The sequence below is a fragment of the Channa argus genome, chromosome 1, assembly GCF_033026475.1.
Source record: "Channa argus isolate prfri chromosome 1, Channa argus male v1.0, whole genome shotgun sequence".
NCBI classification, from domain to species: domain Eukaryota; kingdom Metazoa; phylum Chordata; class Actinopteri; order Anabantiformes; family Channidae; genus Channa; species Channa argus.
Genome location: NC_090197.1, coordinates 44,317,085 through 44,339,569, shown reverse-complemented (window position 1 = coordinate 44,339,569; position 22,485 = coordinate 44,317,085). Strand labels below are relative to the sequence as shown.

Here is a 22,485-nt window from a genome sequence, read left to right as displayed (position 1 = left end):
AAGAATAAACAAGCTCTATTGTGAGTTTCACTGGGAATTCTTGGTAGTAACTAAGTTAAACAGCAAAACCAGAGAGACTGACTATCCTAACAAAAGGTATCAATTTAGACTATTTATCCTTTCAAGTACAATTCTCAACAGCACCATTTTATAGGCTCAATGCATAAATTAGGTTTTGTTATTTTTTAGCAAGAAAATATGAATGAATGTTGCTGTCAATGTGATTTTACAAATATAAATTGTGATTTCTAAATGTTGACTGTCATGTTTTGCGAGGGGGCGGGGGTATAATGCTGCTACCTGAGTTCAATCAGCATCAGTCTAGAAGTGCATTGCTGCCTCTTTCTTGGTTGACTCTACATGTCACATAATAGAAAGTAGCTTTACTGCAGATTTTGTACATGCAAACGTTATGTAATAAATGCATTTTTTAACAATAAAAGCATTTTATAGCTGAATTGGTTATAAAATTCATCATACTCTACTTTGCACATTATCCTACATCATACAGTATGCTGGAGAATTAATAACTATATTTGTATGAGTACATGGAAGCTTGTCTGTACCTGTTAACATTAACATGTAAATTGCTTTTCGCCATCCTCCAACTTACAGCTATAAATGACTCAATCATAACAATTATCTTTAGTAGCAAGCATTCCACAAGGTGCAATCTGACATCTTTTTAAACTTGAGATGCATTTTCAGAAGAAAATAAGGTCTTGCATTTGAAATTCCTAAAATAATCCAACTTTTAAATATCCAGTCAGCAATACAAAAGAACATCAACCCTGTTTTCCTAAAGCTTATATACAAAAAGGAAGGACGCCACATTTTGTTGAAAAAGAGTGACAGAAAAAAAAAATGGTGCATCAAGGCATTGGTGCATCAAGTCAAGTTCAGGTGATACAGGAGAGCTTGGATAAGTTGGCATAGAGTACACGCTGGAGGCAGACGGTGGCAAAGGGAAGTCCTGTAAGTGCACTATGTAGAAACTAATACCCTCCCTTTGTCCTGGACACCCATTGAAACAGCTAAAGCCTATAACACCTGGCATCACAAAGGTGGTGAGTGGCTGAGAGAGGTTTGTGTGTGTGTTTGTGTGTGTGTTGGTAGGTCGGTGAAAGGTTTGCATTGAAGTATTGCTGAAAAAGTCCAGAAGGAGGGTGGATGCAGCTTATTCTACTACGCTCATCAGTCGACAAACACCTCCCTCGATGGCCAGAGACTGTCCAGGGATGGTCCCAGGTGGTAATCTGGATATGTGTGTCTGCAGGCGAAACAAGACATCACACACGTAGACAATGAAAAAAAACATGCACAGGATAAAGATACACATAAAGAAACAAGGCTACATTGGGAAAAGAAATGCCCACAGGTTCTGGAGTTCTTGGCTTCCTCTAAAACTCTGAGTTAAAGATATTTAAGTGGAGCAAATTTTAGAAGATGAATCATAGGAAGGGCATTAAAATCAAATAAATAAGTCAATAAAATAAGACACACTACTACTTTAGAAAAATGTGACTTGTACTTTGTTGCATTAACAGAGAGGCTGTGTAACAATCACATTTAATCCTCTAGCTAGTGCATAGCCGAGGGTGAAATACATAACCGTGACCATAGGATTCTTTCCTGTACCCAAGATACATTAACCTCTGTGAGACCACCAGCAAACTACAGCACACAAAGAGGTCTGCTGAAATTTTGCATTTCTATAAATTGAATCCTTGAGCTAAGTTATTCTCTAAGGGAGATTCAGTGTAGGTCCAAGGTGTTCTGGAACCAAGTACATCTGTGAGCAGCCATTTTATCAAACACACGTAATTCAGATGTTCATGGTCTGTACAGAGAGTGAGTCAGTCCCCCAGCAAAACTATGGGGTCACACTCTGCAGGACCTCAAAGGGAGAATGGAAGCCGTTGTGGGGTTATGCCTGCCTGCTTGGTAAATAGATATGTTGATAATCAATAATATTATTTTCAGCATTAAAATAAAAAACTAAAAGACAAAAAGCTTGACAAAAGACAAAACACAACTACTGTCCCATAATGAGCATGTACCCTGAAGCCGAGTATTTATATAGAGCGAGAGTAAGTGAAGAAAGGAAACAGGCTGCTAGTGTGTTGTGTTTGAACTGACGCGAAGAGGAGGAGGGAAGGGGCAAACACAGCTGTGAAGGCTGGAGTGATAATTCCATTGGGGATCAAAGGTGATGGTCTCTTCCTGGCTATCAGCCTCCTTCCTTTCTCACCACTGGTTACAGCTGTGGGGGAAGAGTCCATCCACATATTGACCAAACCACTGAACTGGTCTGACATCACTTGTCCAGTTACGGAAAGCCTCATCTCTGCCGGACTTCTTCTTGCGTAGGCATGAACACCAAATCACCCCTGGCAGCCCGAAGGCAACTGTCACTACAATGAGACAATGGCCAGACAAGGCCATGCACACATGGCAACACTCCCAGGCACCATTATGCCTATAGTACCCTTTCCTGGGTTCATCTGCTCCCCTTCATCTTCTAAAGATGAGGTGAAAGAAAAACCTGGTTTAAACTGTTTAAGTAAAGGTCTGTAGCTCATAATCAACTAATGTTGACATGCTAAATGTTTTCCTTTTGATGTCTGCATGTCAGGGGGGACGGAGCTTTGTGATGTTAATTCTTACCAAATTGAGTACCCAGCTGAAAATACACTACTGGACAAAATTAACAGCTAGCTGTATGTTTTCTATATTTTGCAAGAGTATTTGACAGTGACACCTATGTGGCCTGAACCTCACCCAACACAAAACTTGAATCCTGTTAAAACGTTAATTTCTGTAGTCAGAAAGGACAAAATGATTGAGGAACCAGGAAGAGGTACTAAACCAAATTAATGAACAGGACATCACCATAGTGCCAAGAACAATGCCATTCACAAGTTATGGCGCTAGTTCATAACTCCAGGCTACAGGAACACAGCTAAAAAGCTACAAAGTCACACAACAAAACACATCTATGACATCAAGTCTGGTCATCAGACAAATAATGCTGTACACCTTGTATAAACCTTGGTTATGTTGAATGTTACAATTACGATTACAACCCTGATTCAAAAAAAGTTGGAACGATGTGTAAAACTAAAACATCTAATCAAGCTGTATTTTATTCACAACAGAACATAAAGAAAAACATCAGATGTTGAAACAGACATTTTACCCTTTCATGGAAAATGTTAACTCATTTTGAATTTGATGACAGCAACACCCAAACTTTGGGACAGGATGCTGTTTTCCATTGTGTAGCAATAGACAACTGTCTGTAAATGTCTGGATAGTGAAGAGACCAGTAGCTGGCATTTAGGAGAGGAATGTTGCAGGATGCAGGATTCTAGCTGCTCAACAGTCCTGAGCCTTTGTTACTGGATTTATTATTTTATGATGCACCAAATGTTTTTTATTGGTAAAAGGTCTGGACTGCAGGCAGACAACTTCAGCACCCAGACTCTTCTCCTGCAAAGCCATGCTGTTGTAATGGATGCAGTATGTGGTTTAGCATCATCTTACTGTAATATGCAGGGCCCTCCACGAAGAGACGTCTGGATGGGAGCATATGTTGCTGTAGAACCTCTATGTACTTTTCAGCATTGATGGAGCCTTTCCAGATGCGTAAGCTGCACACGCAATAGGCACTAATGCAGCCCCAAACCATCAGAGATGCAGGCTTTTGAACTGTCCATTGATAACACGCTGGATGGGCCCACTTCTCTTTAGTCCAACAGTTTTCCATTTCTACTCAGACCATTTTAAATGAGCTTTGGCCCAGAGAACCTCGTGGCGTTTTTGGATAATGTTCACATATGGCTTCTTCTTTCCATGATACAGCTTTAACTTACATCTGTGGATTGCACAGAGTTATTTCTGGAACTGTTCCGGAGCTCATGCAGTGATGCCTAGTAGAGAATCTGCCCGAAGGCCTGAAGATCAAATGCATCCAGTTTTGACCTTTGGCCTTGTCCCTTGCATACAGAGTTTCCTCCCGATTCTCTAAATCTTTTGATAAGAATATATACTGTAGATGATAGGAACTTCGAAATCTTTGCAATTTTACATTGACTAAAATTTTTCTGAAATTATTCCACAATTTTTAGATCGTCCCAGATTGGTGAACCTCCCAACTGCCCATCTTTACAAAAAAAAGAGGCTTTGCCTTTCTAAAATGTTCCTTTTATACCCACACATTACTGACCTGTTGCCAATTAACGTAATTAGTTGTCAAATACTCCCTCTTATTTTTTTTGTTTATTTACAGCAATCCATCCATCTATCTATATACCCTATATTATTAGCAATACCACAGTACGGAACCAATTCACTTAGACTTGAGCTAGTTAAATAAACTAGTCTCAGTTTGCAGGGAGTTACTTAAAATGCAACTTTTTTTTTTTTTTTATTGGTAATGGGAGCCATCCAGTTGTGATTGCCACTTCAGTCACAAAGATGATATTAGTATCTAAACTTTTTTTATTATTTATTTATTTATTTATTTAAAGAATCATATGATAGCTGGGCTAGAAATAAAATAAAACACAAAAATGTCCAGTGAGTCTGTTGTCAGCTTTTTATCCTGTGACTGGAGTAACCACATTACAAGACGATGGCTGAGTCAAAACATAACGTGTAAAACACAGTTGCATTGTATCCGTCGGAGAAAACAACATTCTTCATAGATATGAATGTGTTTAAAGGCTGGAGAAGCCGCACATTAACACCAGAGTGTAGGCCAGAGGATAAATGTAGCTCCATGACTATGGTACTGTTTTTGGGCTGTGGTTTTCATGTGTTTTTCTTTTAGATTTAAAAAGAAAAGGGAAAAAAAAAACACAATCATATGCTATTTATTCTCCACACGAGACAGATCATAAAATTACACGTACAATAATAAAAAACATTTATCCCGTAATATACAAAGCACACAATGACCAGGAGGCCTGAATCGAATATCATTTGATTTTCTTTGGATTTGCACAATTTGACCAGCAAAAGCTTTATTGCGGTGATGTTGTGCAGAAGCAGCCATGGTGTCGGTGCTGTAGCTCCACCACTTCTTTCATCATTCCAATCATGACAAACAATAAAACAATAGTCTAACTGTTTCAGAAGTGAAGGGACTGGCCTGCCTATACAGCTTTCTGCCAATCTGTAAAACATGTCTTGATGTTCTGATGTCCAATCCAGTGCAAACACAGGTGAGTATTTGAATAAAAACCAGATGCTCTCCCTCTGTAGCACTGCTATTTTATAGTTATAGACAGACTCAACTTTCACAAGAAGCAACAATTGATTAAAAACTAAGTAAAGCCCGAGAGGAGCTGCCAGTACTGTGTGTTTGCAAAACTCCCCCAACATCGAACACATTTTGGATTAATCTGCTGCAAGCTTCACTGTTTTTCGGGGTTTATGAACCCGTCATTTACTTACACATACACATCTGAGAGTTAAACACTGTGAGAAGAGATGCCTGACCTCTGTCCCAAATACTCCTGCTACTATGTACCAGCCCTTTCATGTTCTTATCACAGAAAAGCAGTGGAAGATGGACTCTGGATAGAAACGCCCAGTACGATGCTAATAGGAATGAAAGGAATGTCTGTAGAATAGCAGCTGAGGCTATGGATGGATATGCCTCTGTACACATGATAATCTGTGTATCTCAGTGAACTGAAAATGTGTATATGCTTAATTCTGGACAAATTATTATATTCAGGCAACATATTAAATTGCAATGGTACCAGTAGTCCTTATCAAGCATTCTTCAGCAAGTACTCAGCAAGGTCAAGGAAGTCTTAAGTGAAGGAACTTCTTAAGTACCACCAGCAGCGCCAGTCAAAAGTTAACATGTTAGTTTATCTCCACACAATCTGCACTGCACACTTCTGCCAGTCTTTGCTGCTCTGCCTATAATGCAGAATTCCTGCAGACATCATGACTGGAGCCTGGATGCATTAAGATTCCCATTTCTGGCTTTTTGAACTCCACCAGAATGGAGGGAAAACAGATGCTCTCTTATGGAATCCCGTCAATAGACGGTACGCTGGCAGTGTCTTGGGGCCAACAGTGGGCCCAGCTGGGGAGCAACAGGCAAATCATTGTTTTGCATCTAGACTGAGGGCCAGAAGGACAGTTTCTCTGGTGTGCAGATGGTAACAGCCACAGAGACTTAAAGGCACATGGGGGCGTTGGGATCAAAACTAGCTGCTCAGTCTCTGACAGAGCGGCGTAACTTCTGGTGAAGCAGCTGCGCTATCTCGGCACTCTCCAGTATCACTGTGTCACCAAAGGCCCCTCAAGAAGACATGGATTTCCTGTCCCAGGAGATGCAGAATCCACTACTGTCAGCTGCTATGGCTGGACTCGCACACAATGAACACATAAACCATATCGAGAACACTGTATATAATTATCTTCCTGAAGTGATAGTGGAAGATTGGCTCTCTGCAGTCCACATTTGAAGTTCTTTGCACTGTTTTAAAGAATGTGCAGAACAGAAGTTGCACACTACCTTCCACTAATGCATACTGAAGTATAGTATTCAGTATATAACAATGACAACAAAACTCACAAACAAAAGCACCATTTGGTGACTGAGATTCCCCCTGACATTGGCATTGGTACATTGGGATAATTCTTGCTATTGACCACAAGGATCTGGGGCTTTGATTAGTTGTGTCTTTCAGTCACACAAAAACCTTCACTGTCTGCAGCAGAGAAATCAGTAAGAGCTTGCTACACTAGCAGCTCCTATTGGTTAAAAATGAGGAAAAGGATTTGGTAGAGATCTCGTGAATTGACTGTGGTCCAGTTTGTGTGATCTAAATTGCTGCCTTTGTAGTTTTCATGCATATAATAGAAAAATGAAGGAGCATAGAAATGTTGTAATTCCTATAAGTCTCATAAATCCAAATTTCTATGGTGTTTTTCTAAACAATATTTTTCTATAATAGTAAAATAAATTACCAGTCTTCATAAAGGTCAGATATATACCTCATAACGACAGTCAAAAGGTGATACACATACACATGGTTGTGTAATTGAGAAGCTCACCTTTGCTTTGCTATCTTGGGCAGACATGTAGCCAACACACATGCTCTCTGTGGTGTGACTCCATAGGAACTCCACTGTCAAAGTACACAAATAAAAATGTTAATTGGAGACAGAACAGGACAAAATCAATTAACAACATACATTTATATGACTGTATGTAAGTATATAGTATATGCAAGTAAAACAGCATGTGGGCAAGGAAGAGTGTGGAGTGATGTTGGCAAACTTCAATTTCACTAAATGAACAGAAACCAGCCATCTTTTCATCTGGCAGAGGAAAATGTTTGGCAGATGACTCAGAGTGCTAAACTGCAGCAAATGATCATGCCCATGATTATGGAAATACATGACTTGTGGTTGTGATATAACTGCAGAAGAAGGTAGAACTTGTGAGCTGGATTTACAAACTAAGTCACAGCACCAAAAGGATGTGGTCGACATACTGTTTATTTTGCAGTCCACAGAAATCTGAAGTAGTCCACACTCTACACGCAGGCTATGGCCCCTAAACAACATCAAGCCTGGTCTGTACACAAGTGGTAGTATGGAACTTTTTTACTTCAGCTGACATAACCTATAATATAAATAACAATTCAATTGGTAATTGTCTTCATGTTTAATTTGAAATCTCCCCTACGTTAGACAAATGTTTACTTTGTCAGTGAACTCATCTATTGGCTCTACATACACGTATTACAATAGTAATATGGCCTAAACCTTGGACATGAATCAAATTCTTTAATTATAAGAAGGAGCATTGTCAGGAGGTCATAGTGGTCAAACCACGGCCACTAATACAACCTGCCACGGTGGGCATTATCAGGAGGCCTCCACTTTTCAAAAGATAAGTGGTTGATTTCCCTAGAGGGAGGTCTCTGTTAGAATCTGAGATGAAGGGTGTGAAACCGGAGCCTGATTGTGCAGGTTAAAATAAAGACCACCCGCCAGGAAAGCCACAGCCTCTCCACCCCCCTCCACCTGACTGATAAAGCATGTTTAATATATAAAGCCAAATCTTTGCGTACCATTAGCTGTAGCATGGATGACCCTGTGATCAGGATGTCTTACCCAGTATACCCTGAATATTTTGAGACTGCTGAGCTTCCACACATCTGCAGCACCTCAGGACAATTACTCCACCTAAAACACGCTCTTCACTGGCCAGAAAGGGTGAGCCTAAACACACACACACACACACACACAAAGAAAACAATGCACTTCAGATAACTAAAAACAATAGGAATGTCTTCAATCAGTAACAGCACTTGTGTACCTAAAGTTACCCTGTCAAACAAATGATAACACATGAAAAGACAAGACAAAGGCTCTTGCAGTCAAATTATGTGATCTATGAGGAAAAATTCCTTCCATTTAAGTTATTTGACTTTGTGGCCAAGTTAAACAAATATTAAACAAAAGTACTGCACTCAGGCTGTATGGGAAGGTTTTTGCATATTAAAATAAGTGTATTTTCTTTTAACTCCTTCCACTAAAAATGTCCAGCTACATAACTCTCAAGGTGCTTTATGCTTCCTTTCAGAAAAAAAATATGTCCTGCGTGGAATTCAAAACAAGACAAACAAACAAAAACGGCTATATCATGTCTTAAAATGCCTCAACAGAGCAGCAAGTGACAAAAAACAGAAATAGAAAACACTGTTGCGTCTGCATGCCCATGTTATATTGTTGCATTTTAATTTTGGTTCCATGTCGCAATGTTTTCTTCATTCTATAAAACACTTTTTACTGTGTAGCTTGGACAACATTCACACAGGATCCAGGAATTTGTTCCATTTTTCAAAAAAGCTCTTAAATTCATTTTGTTAAACATTTGTTAAACAATAATTCTGCATGTTGTAAACAAGAGAATGGTACATAGCCTTATAGCCTTAATGCTCTAATTATCTTACCTATAGTACCTACAGTTACTATGTTAAACAAAAGATATAAAAAGGTAATGATTCTATTGTAAGAACCTAAGTGAAATGTATGATGGCATGAGAAGACTCTACACTGATCTACCATCAGTGCTCCGAGTAAGGAGCTTCTACAGCTTTGTTTCACTTGTTGAAGTAAAATGCATCTTGAATAGAAACAACAGGAGAATTAACTTCAAATTGAGTTCATCCAGCCTGACCAAATATCTTGGATTACAGATGTCCATGACAAAGCCAAACTGGGATGGACTTCTAAAGGAGGCCAGAACAAGGCAGAAACCACCATGTTTCCACATGTTCTTTCTTCCTCTGCTGTCTTCTCTGAGCTATCCCAGTGGTCACTCACAGGCAAAGCAAATATAGTTAACAAGACTTTCTAGAGCTGACCACTTCTGAGAATAATGAAAAAAGAAAACATCTTCACATGAACTTTCAACAAAACACTTATGTCTCCCAAAATTATCTGTGGCTGTCAGCTATGATGTGTGGAACATCTGAAGGCCCCGTTTAAACAGTGAAAATTATCCATAAATCACAAGCTGTCTCTTCTGATTCTATTATTTGCAATGTTTCCAGTTGTTGGATCTTTTCTTAAATTATGCAACATCTGTTTGTTAGTTTTATTCTCTCTGTACATAATTGTGTTTCTCAAAAACATGTTCCTGGCTGAGAAATCTGCATGCAAGCAAATGAGTGGGAATCAGGCAACATGTGGGTGACTCACTGATGAACTTGTTTTGCATAGCCTCCAGCAGTGCTTGGTGGGCATCTTCAGACTGCATGGCAGCAGAGCATTCCTGTGCCAGCATGGTGCGAATCAGATGCTCTCCACAGCCTGGCAAAAGATACAGAGCCGCTGCTAAATGTAGAACATTGACCTGTATTAATTTTTCATTCACACAAGGTCTGCAGTGAGCTAACTTACAGAGTGCGTGTAGTCCAAAACACTTGAGTGAGTAAAAGCCTTATAAAGACCTCTCTTTTAAAACATTACCTCTCTTTAGTATTGATGTTAAATTACATTTTTAGGGAGATAAATATGTAACAGCACTTTCTGCCTACCATTTGTGACAACATGCTTTGACATTTAAAACCTATTAAAAAAGATCACCGTTCACCAATATATGTGCTATTGAGTTACAAATTAAAAATATTAAATCTCAAACTAAACATTTGGTGCTACTGCACTCCTTTTCTTCTCACTACAATGAAGCTTTATTATTTCAGGTAAAGTTGACAGCTCCTGCTGGCTACAGTTGCCTTCCTCAAATGAACTGTGAATGAGCGTTTGTAATTCCACTTCTCTAAACTCCAAAAATACCAAATCTATTACTTACATCAATGTTGAGAGCTGATGTCCAAACAAAGTGTTTGGACATCAGTGGCTACAGACCAAATTTAAAGCAAATTTATAAGAACGTTTCTCACAATACACAAAAATAAAATTGAAATTAAGAAATTTTGTATGTGAAAATTGTTATATAATTAAATTATATTTTCTAAATTCATTCAAATAAAGTCATCTACAACTTCAAAGTAGAAAATAGCAGGTGTTCATATCTTAGATAACATGCTACTCACTGCTTATAGAGTTTGTAAGTTATTTGAATTCGTTATTTGAAAGACGTTTCTTCTTTGGAATCTGGACTTTTTTTTTGCAGTCATTTCAGATAAAGCATAATTTTATAATTATTTAAAAAAAATTATTCATGGAGTATACGTTTCATATTGTAGCTTTAAAATGACCCGAATTAAACTGATAGTACAATGCTGCTGCTAAAGAAATTACAGATGTTGAATCCATGCTTAGAGTATAACATTACCCACAAGTAAAGACAAGAAATGTAAAAGAAAAAACACATCTGGCAAAAGCTCCTGTGAAAACCCATAAATTCTGAAGAGTATAGCCTTGTTGTTTCTGTAAACACAAATGAAGGCCCTATAAAAGATCAGGTAACTACAACAAAACTGAATGCAGGTCGGTAACTGTGGAGACCCGATGCCTGGAGCAATTCAAAGTTCTTTTTTAACGAGAGCGGAGCGTTGGATTGGCCAGGTACTGTGCCTTTTGTACTGCATTTACCGTAAACTTCTCTGTCTCAGGGGAACTCGATATTTTGACAGCACAAACAAAGTTCAACTGGAACTGAAGCAAGAGACAAGTCAACAGAAGGGAAATTTAAAAAGCAAGCCGCCACAAACTAGTATGTGACAGCCAACAGCAACATGAGTAAACAGTGAAGTTTGTGAGCTGTTTTCTCACTGCCCACAGCAAAGTATAGCCAACAAAAGCCATCAACACGTATAAAACAAAGGCCCACACGAGCTGCATATTACCATACAGACTAGAATGAAGGGGGTGTGAGGGAGGGTGGATTGACAATGCAGTGGGGAGGTGAAGTGAAGAAAGAGTGACACATAGGGTAAAGATCATACTCCTCATGTCAGGATGAAAATGATGTTTTGTTTTTTTCCCTATTCTTTTGATGAAAATGCCTTTCATGTTTGGAAATTAAAAACAGGTGTTGTACTGGAACACACATTATGCTCTGCGTACCCATACGGAGAGCTGGGTTTATTTTCCAGTTACATCAAAGGCAAAGCCACAATATACAGTAGGAAGACAGCATGAGGTGAAAATTCATAGCGAGCCATACAATGCCTACACTTCATCTACTGAAATGACTGATGAAAAAGTAGATAGTGAAGAAGAAGAAGATAGTGGCATCATGCAGGCTCATGCTTGTTTTATATAATAAATACATAAGATCAGATGTAACAGACCAGACTACTTATCACGTGAAATACCAATTTGATTATACATCACAAAATTAAAATTCATCACATACAAATCGTTTCAATTAATATACCAGAAAATTGTACAATTTCAAAGCAGGGGCACATCATTTTCTGGGTTTTCATTATATTTACAGTAGTGAATCCTTGTCCTTTGCCTATATGAAGCTGCTACAACTGTTTATTTTATTTTATTTGTGTAACACTAAACTAAATGTCTCACCCACTACTGAGCATCACACCTTCAGGCGAGCTTTAGTGATTCAAAATGCTGCCTATATTAGTGGAGCAGGATTTATGAGTCAAGCTTTAGCCTGTCTGATTAAATCAGCTTGTCTGCACTGAGATGCATTACACTACAGACCCACAGGCTACAGATTTTAAAGTTCCCCAAGTTCCCCTGAGGCGATGTCACAGACTTGTACAATTCTTAAAGAAGTGGGCTAATCTACTGTAGCCTCTCCACCTCAGATATGAAACCATACAGCTCACAACCATCGATGTCGCTTTCAGCTATAAGAGGGATGCGCTCTTACTTCTGGACACACTAAGGAACTGTTGTATACGTTGTCTAAATGCGTTCAAGATGAACGCAGCCTGCTTTTGAAGTGGCACAGTGGTCTTAAAAGGGAAGGATGTCTTTGTCCTATTGACTTTTTTAACCTAAAAGAGCCTCACCCTGCTCCAGTATCTGCTGTCAGCAGAGGAGGGGTGAATGTTTCTTATTCACATTTGTAAAGGCTGAAGCCTTTTTAAATCACAACATTGTCAGTGGACAGCCTGGTGCAAGGACAGCTAGGGGTTAGTCCATAAAAAACACAATGTCTTTGTTTCAGTGCCATTGCCCTTCTTTACATCCTCCACGTATCATCCCTACACTTGTAATTCCAATCCCCCCTCCTTTTTTTAAAAAAATATGTTTTTATCTGATGCAGTTTTATTTACTCTATTAAAAAGTCAAAAGACATTTAAGAGTACAAACTTCAGGCTATTCTCCTCCTATTCTAAGAATCTGTTCAAACAGCTTCAACCATGCATTTACAAATGCATCTCGAAATTGTAGGACATTTTCACTTGAGTTAATGCCTTCTCTGATTGTCTATTTGAAGAATTATGCTGTGTGATAAATAGGACGATAGGCTTGATTTTACATAATAAATTATAAAGATTTAACAGACAGTGAAATTCTAAACCTTAATAACCCTTATTAACTGTCATGAAAACCCAGCAAAATTGCCAGTTGAAGTAGATCAGCCTCCCACTTTAGCATGGAAGGAAACAACAGCAACAATCTACTGTTCTTCCTCCCACTCTTCATACTGAAGCTGACACTGCAGACACATCAGAAAAAAGGGAGGGAGGGAGAAAGACAAGTAGTATGTGACAGCTGAGAACTATAAATCATTATGACGGAACAATGTGTCTGGGGTTGGGGCTAGTAAGTTGAGAGTTAGAGGCTATCTGAAAATGAAACAAGACACCATAAAGACAATCTAAGTTACAGTATGTTCTCACTACATGTATACTTACTGCAACTGTTGAAAAAGCAGCAGAAAATTATTTAAAATGTAGACCCAAGTATTTTGAGTAAATGAATTCCATATGTTCAATTAAGGATTTATTTTCCATTATGTTGTATATACACAAGCATAATGTGACCAGTCTTTTCTGTACCTGTGAATATGTTGTTGTACAATAAGCTAAATTATCTTTACATTTAAATTCATTAAAAATGACAATAAATTCAATATAATACTAATTAAATACCGCATGTATACTTTAAGTGAGGCATGTCTAACTGTTTTAAGTTCCAGGTATGAAACTACTTCTCTAAATTATGATCTAAGTAAATATAACACCATTTATGATCTTTCTCCTGTGTGGTTCTATCATATATCTACAGCAGGTGTTCCATCTCAAATATTATTGCAAAGCCTAAGAGCTTTGCAATGAACTTGGCAGGCAGCTGACTAACATAGAGCAGACAATAATGACTCAATCTGCTGAGGAAATGACTGATGAGAATCACTCAGCAGGAATGGCTGGAGATCGTCGAAAAGCAAAATCAAGCTTTTTGAAGCCTGACTCACTGGGGTCACAATAAAAATCTGTTTCTGATTCATTTCATTCAATTCTCTAAAACAAAAAGCATAAAGAGTGTACTGTGGTATACCTGAGGTACTCACTGCTGTAGAGTAAGGGTTCATATTACGGGCATTTTCAGCCCAGCAGCCACATCCATAGTGAGCAGCCTGAAAAAGGAAAATGAAAACACTGTAAATGTAAATGAGTTATGCTGTTTTGCTAGTTGTAATATTTATTATTGTAGTTTATTAAGAACTGTAAATTACATAAATTCTCAAGTAATAACTTTGAGCATACTCATGTCTGAATAAAATAATTTAAAACTACTGGCTGTGTTTAGTGATTTTAATGTCGTTTAATTTCTACAACATTTACTATACTAGAACATGCCCTACTCATTACTCTATTTCTCTGTGCTTCAACAAATGTTTTTTTTAACCTTAAAAGCGTTAATGATGTTAAGGCAGTAAATTCTACTGATTCATTCATTCTGTTCAGGCCAAGTTGTTAAGTTATTTATGTTTTCCAGCTAAGCTGCTGTTAATGTGAACTCATAACTTCCTGCAGCTGCCACAAACTACCACTCAATATTCACTACTCTCAGCATCAGGGATTTGTTTAAGTGCAATGTGGTTAAAAGAGTAAATCCTAATGATTATTTTGTTCAGTGTAGTGTAAACTGCTGTGAATTGCATGCTAGATTATCACAACAAATTACAATGAGAGGGGGGCAGAAGGTCATGGAGTTTCAAGCAGCTATATTCACATTACATGACTTAATATTGAATTGTTTTGTCAGTTTATATTTTTTCATGTTGATAGGTCACATTTATGTTAACATCTCTGCTGTTGCCCTCCTCTGTATTTATTTTTTCCACTGACACTGACTGATGAATACAGGTAAAATTAGCACATGCACAGATGTGAGTCATTAAAAAAATGAAAAAACATAAATTTTAATATGACATTTCTGACAGGGCTCACAGACATTTACACTCTGTCTTCATGTTTTTCATCTGCTGTACTTAGTGATCGATCTCCACAGACAGATTAAAAAGTCTGCAAAAAGTCTCCAAAGTTTTATAAACTTACTACTTTCCAATATATTTTTAATACACAGTCGCTTTTGAGGTCTGTTTTACTTTCCACCATCTCATAAAAACAATATTTGCATCTTTAGCTGCTGTATTTTGTCTGTGTGCTGCTTGGTGCTTGGATTTTACAGCTCTCCGTTGCTTTACTGCAGCACTTTTGTGCCTCTGGTGCATTGTGCTTGGAATTTCTTTCAACTTTGTTCCAACTGTTGATGAGACCAAGGAAAAACCTTTTTCCTTATATAATATAATCTGATATTTAATTTGAAATAAAAGAAGAAGATGAAGATGATGAAGATGAAGATGAAGAAGCAAAGAAGACTAAGAAAAGGAATATGAAGAACAAAAAGATGTCGTCTGACTACCTGGCCAACCCTGCCCGGATGTTTCATGGCCAGGCCTCCACTGGACACCGCTGCAGCTACATTCCCTTCCAGGTCTACCACAACAGCTCCCACTGTGTCGAGGCTCCCTGAATGCTGCATTACAGTAAGGAGAGAAAGGAGATACATATTTAAACAACATATAGAGAATGAGAAATGCCAACATTCACATTCTGAAGCAAAACAAAATCATCTTTAACTATTGATAAATATGTTAACAGAAGTAAGAATGAGCTGGAAAATTTGTGAATAACTATAGCTTATCATATTGCATCAAAAATGTGCAGTTGTGATAACAACAAGCTGTTTTCCTTCCCTGATTGCAGTTTGCTTTGTAAGTGTGTGAGAACCATCACAACTCAGACTACATGATAAATAGAGTTATACAGGGTAACTACACAAAATAGCCTCATAGTAACATAATCAGAGCTCCTTCTCTTACCAGAAACTGAATAATTTCATTGAACCCTAGAGGCTAGACTGAAAAGGTCTCATCTGTCTTATGCTCTCCTAAAATCAACTCTGTCTCAAAACATTTGATCCAATGGAGCCAGAGCCAAAAACAAATTTGTCACATTTAATCAGTGTCCCTAAATAAAAATATTCACAGTAAATAGTGACTGTAAAACTTATAGGAATCTTTAGAATTACATCAATATGAGTTGTCTATGTTGGACTGAAAAAACTAATGAGAAGAGTAAAAATTAAGAGTAAGGCTGAAGCCCAGTGAGGCTAGTGACTTTAGAAGAGAACATGTTTGCTCTCAACTGGTTTCATCAAGCTACTCTGCAATTGTGCTGCTCAGGGCACAGAAGATTTGCACTGACATTAGTCAGCAATTTAATTGTTCCTCAGACCTGTCGATGCGACCTGGTAATGCCTGGTAATTTCCTCTGAAGCTCCAGTGAGAATGTGAGATCATAACTGGCAAATATAATTTCCTCGTGTCTTAGTTGTAGAGAGAGGTAACATCATTTTTTCTGTAAAATAGCACATTCTACAACATCTTGTGGCTTTATATTCACTTTGATAACACAGAGTTCCATGTTTCAGTGCTGGTTTGGAATCTGCACAGTGGGCAGCAAGCATGATAAAACATATCACTAACATAACCTCAATAAACCAAGGGATGCGGCCATATTTATTTTTTAGATGTGTGTGACTTTCATATTTTTTAGTAAGAAGAGCCACATGCTCTTGATGTTGCTGCTGGTTTACATCTTTATCATTGCTGGATTGTGCCTGAATACTGCATGTTTTGGTAAACTGTTGGTGCACAAGGTAACCTAAGCTCTAAATCAGTGAAATACTCCCAGCAATTGGACAGCTCTGGACAGCATTTGTGTTTGATCCTTTTTTTCCTTTCGGCTGGGTAAATAAGGGAAATATATATTGAACTATATGATACTAAATCACTGGATATTACATAACATCCCAAACTTACCAACTCCTCAAAAATGTGAGGCAGACCTCAAGAGATGATCATGACCCCCCCATGCCTTAACAGGCCGGGTGGGCCTGACCAAATTGGTGGTTTTGCTTAAATTTTCACACCACTTTCAACACATCCCCATCGTCCAAAGAAAATGAGAAAATTCATAGGCCTTACGGATGTTGTTTCCTCTTTCCTCTGTGGGAACAAGCAAGTACAGCATATGTGGAATAAAACTTCTTGAAACATGAGTAGCCTTGCTTTCAAGCATTAAAAAAAAAAATCAATGGGTTTGCAAAAATCAGGGGTTTATTTTGAAAAGGTAGCCAGGGCAAAAAAAAATCCTAATAATTCCAAGGTTTGTTCAGAACAGTCCTAATTTTACATGTCAATCTGGTTTAAGTTATAGTAAGTATAGTAGTGCTATACTATACTATACTATACTATACTATACTTTACTATGCTGTCATGTTACTACATTCATGTTTTTTTAGGATAGAGTAGAATGACGAATACGGTAAATGTGTAATCAGGAATCTAAGTTTGTTCTCTGTAAACATTACTCACATTTTCACCTGACAGTCGTCTTTTCTTTGTCTGATTATGTCCCGTGTCCATTTTCTCTGCGACTTCCATCTTTCGCTTGTTCCTCTTATATGCAGATACACTGAACTCTGTGTAAAAAAACATTCTCGTTGTATTGTGTCCAAATTAGTTGATTAAAGTTTTGGGCGAGGTTTGCAGCAACAACACTTACTGGTAGCCATTTTCTCTGAAGGACATGGTGGTATTCCATGGCTGATCGCCCACTCATGTGCCCCTCGCCCTACTAAAAAGCTGACGAAAGAAAAAACATTAAGAAGTGGAAATAGCCACATAAAACCAACAATAATTAATAATCATGAGATAATCACCAGGGTGGTATTCTGCCAGCTGATAGTTTCCCTTTTTGCGCTTCACTCAGTAGGCGGTTTGCAACTAAGACTGGATTCTTAATACCTGAAGAAAAAGTAAGAATTATCACAGGTCCACAAGTTCATTCCATGCAAATGTGTTACAATGAATTTGAGCTGATTTTCTGTATATTGTTAATATTTATTTTAATTTCACAATGAATTCACTGAGTTTATTAGATAGTCTTTCACATTTTGTTTCAAAACTATTGCTTTTAGACATTTTACTAACTGCGTTCTGAGTGCTCATGAAGCACAGCTTTGCAGGTATATATTTAATATCCAAGCTAATACATTTATGTACAAATTATTATGTACAAATGACATGGCAACCTGTTGCACAATGTAGATGTCATGTAATTTCATCAACTTTCAATTTTTAATAAATGTTAAATACAATTCACACATGTTGTTTGGAATAAATTAAAAAGTCATTGGCTGAAAGCTTTAATGCAAAACAGTGAGTATAAAGATGTGTAAAGTTTTTTTTTTATGTCCTCCAGGTAGAAAGTGGGTGCCCCCATTGTTAGGACAATGCTCATTTTAAAAAAATGTTTTAAAATGAGATAGAGGCTTGACTGGCTGTAAATATTTCCAGGTGACTAAACTTCAGTGCCGGCATAATTTATCAGTATGGAATAAATATTAAGAAGTGCAGTAACTCACCACTAATGGCACCTACGGCGCCATACTGCAGTGACTTCCCTTCCATGATGCTTGCATCACATTCAATTTCCCCTGACAAATTAAGGTTGGAGCCCATGCCCGCATTTGTAAAAGGAGAATCCTGAGAACAATTAAAAATATGCAAAGACTTGAATAAAACTATATTTGTGGTGAACTATACTGTCATTGTCAATATGCTTAAGCAAAGTTTTATTTTTAATTAAAGGTTAACTAAGATAAAAGGGACATTCATTTTTTTTAACAGTCCTTACTTACTTATGTTGTCAACCTGTTGCAGTGTGTACATTTTACAATACAATCAATGTTTTCCTAAATAATCTTAAAAAAAACACTGTGTACATTTTTGCAGCTGCAGACATCATCAGTGTAATTGTTCTTTAGTCCTATTCTGCCTAAAGGAAAATCTCTTATATAATCCAACAAGATGTGCATTAACATCAGGGGCTGGACCATAATAAAGCCGATTTAGATAAATACATACATATGGCAAATTAAGTTTCTTAGGCTTACTTTCTGGAATGTTGAGGGTTTTTTTTTAAGTTCAATCTGTTTTGGATAGTAAACATTTATTTTAAATAGTTGAACTTGGATCATATTCAACACACCTCAAGTTCAACCAGTGCTGCAGCCACAGCTTCCACTGCAAGTGCCCCGGCTCTCAGCCGGTCCACAGCCTGGTAAAGAAAGATTTCTTAATGAAGGTGCAACTCAATATACTCAATGCCCATTTGTATGATGTATAATGCATTCGTATAATATTCTTATAACCTGCCTTCATCAAAGTCAGCAATGTAAAGATATGATACGATATGGGCAATTAAGATTTAATCATCATAAGCAAAAACCAGTAGATAAAACTAAGAAAAACATGCAATAAACGTCATGGATTGAAACAATTTCTCTTATCTATGTATGGGTGAAAAGGACACAGACAGCATGCTGAGATGTTGTGACAAGATAGGCTGTATAAATGATTGTTGGCGTGAAAGCAAATCATAGTTTTCAAATCTGACCTTTTTAGAAATAAATGGAAAAATACAGCAACCAGCAGAAAGAGGTCACAGCTTATAAATCTAATAACATTCCTATTGTAAAGATGATGGCAGCACCGTGAGATCGTTTTTGAGTCATAAGGGCGTAAAGAACTTATGAGCATTAAAGGAGCAATTAATGAAAGTAAAGGCAAGGAAATTCTTTAGAACAGCCTGCTTTAGAGTGCCAAAAAGCAAAGACTTACTTTCTAAAAGAATAATGACCCTGATAGAGGCAAATGAAAACTGGAATGGGTTCAAACCAAGACCATTAAAATGCTTGAATATGTCGAAACACAGATTGGAGATTGGAGCACTGAAAATGTATGAACTGACAGATGTTCACACATGCTCCTCCATTCAACCAAAGCCAACTTGAACAGTCATCTAAGAACGTGTAAAAGCAAAATTCCAATATCTTAATTTTTCATGCTAAAGATCAATCAAAAAAGGATAAGGTATTACAAATTATTCTACATTTTGTATGTACCAGGTTAGTTGGCTAAACAGAAAAACAATAATACCCAATACAATAATACAAGACATTTTATGTAGTGATAGCAAAAGAAATATAGAACACATTTGTGAGCAGAAATGTTGCCTCGTCTAATATTTTGGAAGTTACCTAATTGTACTGAGTCAGAGCAAATAAATGTATTTGCTGTTGTAGAGGAATGTACTAGCAATGAGGAAAGGAGTACTTGCTCTTGATAAGGTGATAAAACATGCACTTTATTCCATAAACTGATGTTTCAGGATTAGCATGACTTCTTCACAGCTTCAAGCATAAAATAAACCTCCAGAGACCCTTTAAGTACAAAGTAGTATATAGTAAACTGTGCAACTAGCCACTGTTGAGCTCAGGAACTTATATGATTATTCTATATCACAAAAGTGCTCTAGACATGTTGTACATGTCATAAATACCTTTCTCCATATAAAGTGGGAAACTTCCTCTCCTCTTGTTTTTAATGGGGGTTGCTGTCCGTATCAAACTGTTACCTGACACTACTCAAAGGTGTAATATCACTTCCTGCAGGCGGGAACATTTTCTAATTCTCTTGACCATATGACATATTAGTCATGGAGCCCTTTGCTTCAGAGAGATTTGTTTAACTTCTCTAGTATCAACATCTCCTAACAGTTTGGATCTTCTACTGCAAACCTATTAAAGTGATTGTTTAATTTGCTTTATTATTTGCAATAATTGTCTTGTCACTAGGTCTCTTTGTTAGGATATAAAAAGTTTTCTACTGTAAAACAGAACAGACAGTGGTTAATTACGTTTCTATGATTGGTGGTTGCCTAAAAATATGCCCAAACTAGTGGGAAGACTTGTGTATTTGAGCACCCCTCCCTACACTTTTGAGCATGTGAGCTACACAATAGCAAACTTACTCGCTGGCAGGCTCTCTTGCACACATGCTTGTACTCCTTGGCCTTAGATTCAGAATGGTATCCTGCCCCTAAAAGTAAATCATAGGAAAGTGAATAGAGTTTTTTTCCCCTCAATGAAGAAAGTTATACTGGGAGATTAATTCAGCACATGGCAGATGCACCCGTTCCACTGAGAGAAAAAAATACTGTAAAGTACATTTAACTATGAATAGATGGTGCATATTATTTCTTACCTGCATGCACTAAAACAAATCCACCAACACCTTTTGGCTGTTGATTCTTGTTTAATTCCTCTTTTTTGGACCAAGCGTTGGTCAGCGGAGAGGAGTGTTGCTGCTCTTCAGCAGAATTTGTTAGATTTTCCATAACCCCTGCATAACTTGACAAGCTTATCATGGCCTATCAGTTAATGGCAAGAGTATCATTTTCATAGCACATCTGTGACAGAAAAAGAAAGGCATATGTCACCATTCCTGAATAATATGGAGCAAGATTATTTAACCTGCGAAGAGGCATAGTGGTTCTCAGCTATGTACCAACGACTCTACTAACAGCACTGACTGTAACTTGTTATGTGGACACTTGACAGCTCTTCCCTCAGACCAGCCTCAACATTTCAGAAACAGCTGCTGCATTCAATGACAAGTATGTACTTTTATACAAGGAATAATAGGCACTTTAAACAGCACATTTACGGCACATAAGTTAAGTATTAAGTTGTTGTTGTTTTTTTAAACTTTACAATTCCCTATCTCGTAGAGAACTCCAACGCTATTTAAAACCATGCTATTCATAGTCTTGATCTACAAGACTGCAAGATTCCACGCATATCGTTAACGCAACTTGTCGTTTGCAACTTTCCAAGCATTAATGCTACTGATCTTAATGTTTCGCTACACATGTCAGTTAAAGTGTGCGTTATTTAGCACATGTCATAAATGTTGGGTTAAAGGTCTGTTTATTTTATAGAAAATGAAAGTACTCTAAAGATACAAGTTAGTTCCAGTTAAGTAGCAGTCTTGTGTTTTCGTTAGCTTGTTGGCTAACAGCTCGCTAACACGCCAACCAAACAATCTCAACTTACAATTTTCACCCCTTTCCTATCAGCGACCAAACTCCCCGCTAACACGACGTTACTTGACATGTGTGTAATGCGCACGAACAGTCGCTGTACCCACACATCTAACTATCTTTTCTAACAAACTTTGCTGTGACACACTTTTCCTCTTGCGTGTACAGCTAGTTAGCTAGAGCATACAAAAGCACTTCCTGGTTCAGATACACGTTGCTAAGGAAGTGCGCGCAGTGCAAAGAGATGAACTGCGCCTCGGAAGGAAGAGACTGGGATGCTTTTCCTAACATAACACCATTCTGAAAAATGATTTTATTCACTTTGCCTATTATGAAGTGTAACTTGGAATTGGCTAAAATACATACACAGTCACTGTGAATACAAGCTATTTAACCTAAAAAGGGTTTACAAACCACTTTCTGCTCTCTATGCATGAAGTGCTCTTGTTTATTACAATACTGTTGGATGTATTAAAGGATTGTTGTTCTTCTATGAAATGACATAAACATACTGTCTGGAGCAACTGAAGCGGTC

The 22,485-nt window shown here is 37.6% G+C and overlaps 1 protein-coding gene across 6 annotated transcripts; it reads right to left on the bottom strand.

Annotated features, from left to right (window-relative positions):
- Window positions 1–1,035: 1,035 nt before the first annotated feature.
- Window positions 1,036–22,170, bottom strand: tasp1 (taspase, threonine aspartase, 1). Of its 6 annotated transcripts, none has more exons than XM_067525137.1 (14): window positions 21,964–22,168; window positions 21,113–21,317; window positions 20,880–20,947; window positions 19,056–19,124; window positions 18,430–18,550; window positions 17,725–17,809; window positions 17,568–17,647; window positions 17,378–17,484; window positions 15,361–15,474; window positions 13,990–14,068; window positions 9,745–9,879; window positions 8,152–8,259; window positions 7,084–7,157; window positions 1,036–1,270 (listed from the first exon to the last, which is right to left on the bottom strand). In XM_067525137.1, exons 2-14 carry the CDS (start codon window positions 21,273–21,275, stop codon window positions 1,178–1,180), a joined length of 1,296 nt encoding a protein of 431 aa, XP_067381238.1. In that variant the 5' UTR covers window positions 21,276–21,317; window positions 21,964–22,168; the 3' UTR covers window positions 1,036–1,177. The 6 variants fall into 6 exon arrangements, 5 of the variants coding, with proteins under 5 accessions (XP_067381238.1, XP_067381246.1, XP_067381262.1 ...); XM_067525145.1 differs by having other exon boundaries at window positions 9,745–9,855; window positions 21,964–22,167; XR_010915901.1 differs by having other exon boundaries at window positions 1,255–1,270; window positions 8,109–8,259; window positions 21,964–22,170.
- Between the last annotated feature and the right edge of the window lie 315 nt (window positions 22,171–22,485).

Bases quoted from the DNA above. Each gene is read 5' to 3' on its own strand.
- tasp1 (XM_067525137.1), bottom strand. From the start codon at position 21,275: ATGATAAGCTTGTCAAGTTATGCAGGGGTTATGGAAAATCTAACAAAT. The intron at 17,810-18,429 runs GTGAGTTACTGC...CTTTTTCTTCAG, and splicing joins CGCCGTAGGTGCCATTAGTG to GTATTAAGAATCCAGTCTTA. The intron at 15,475-17,377 runs GTGAGTAATGTT...ACTGTAATGCAG, and splicing joins GACGACTGTCAGGTGAAAAT to CATTCAGGGAGCCTCGACAC.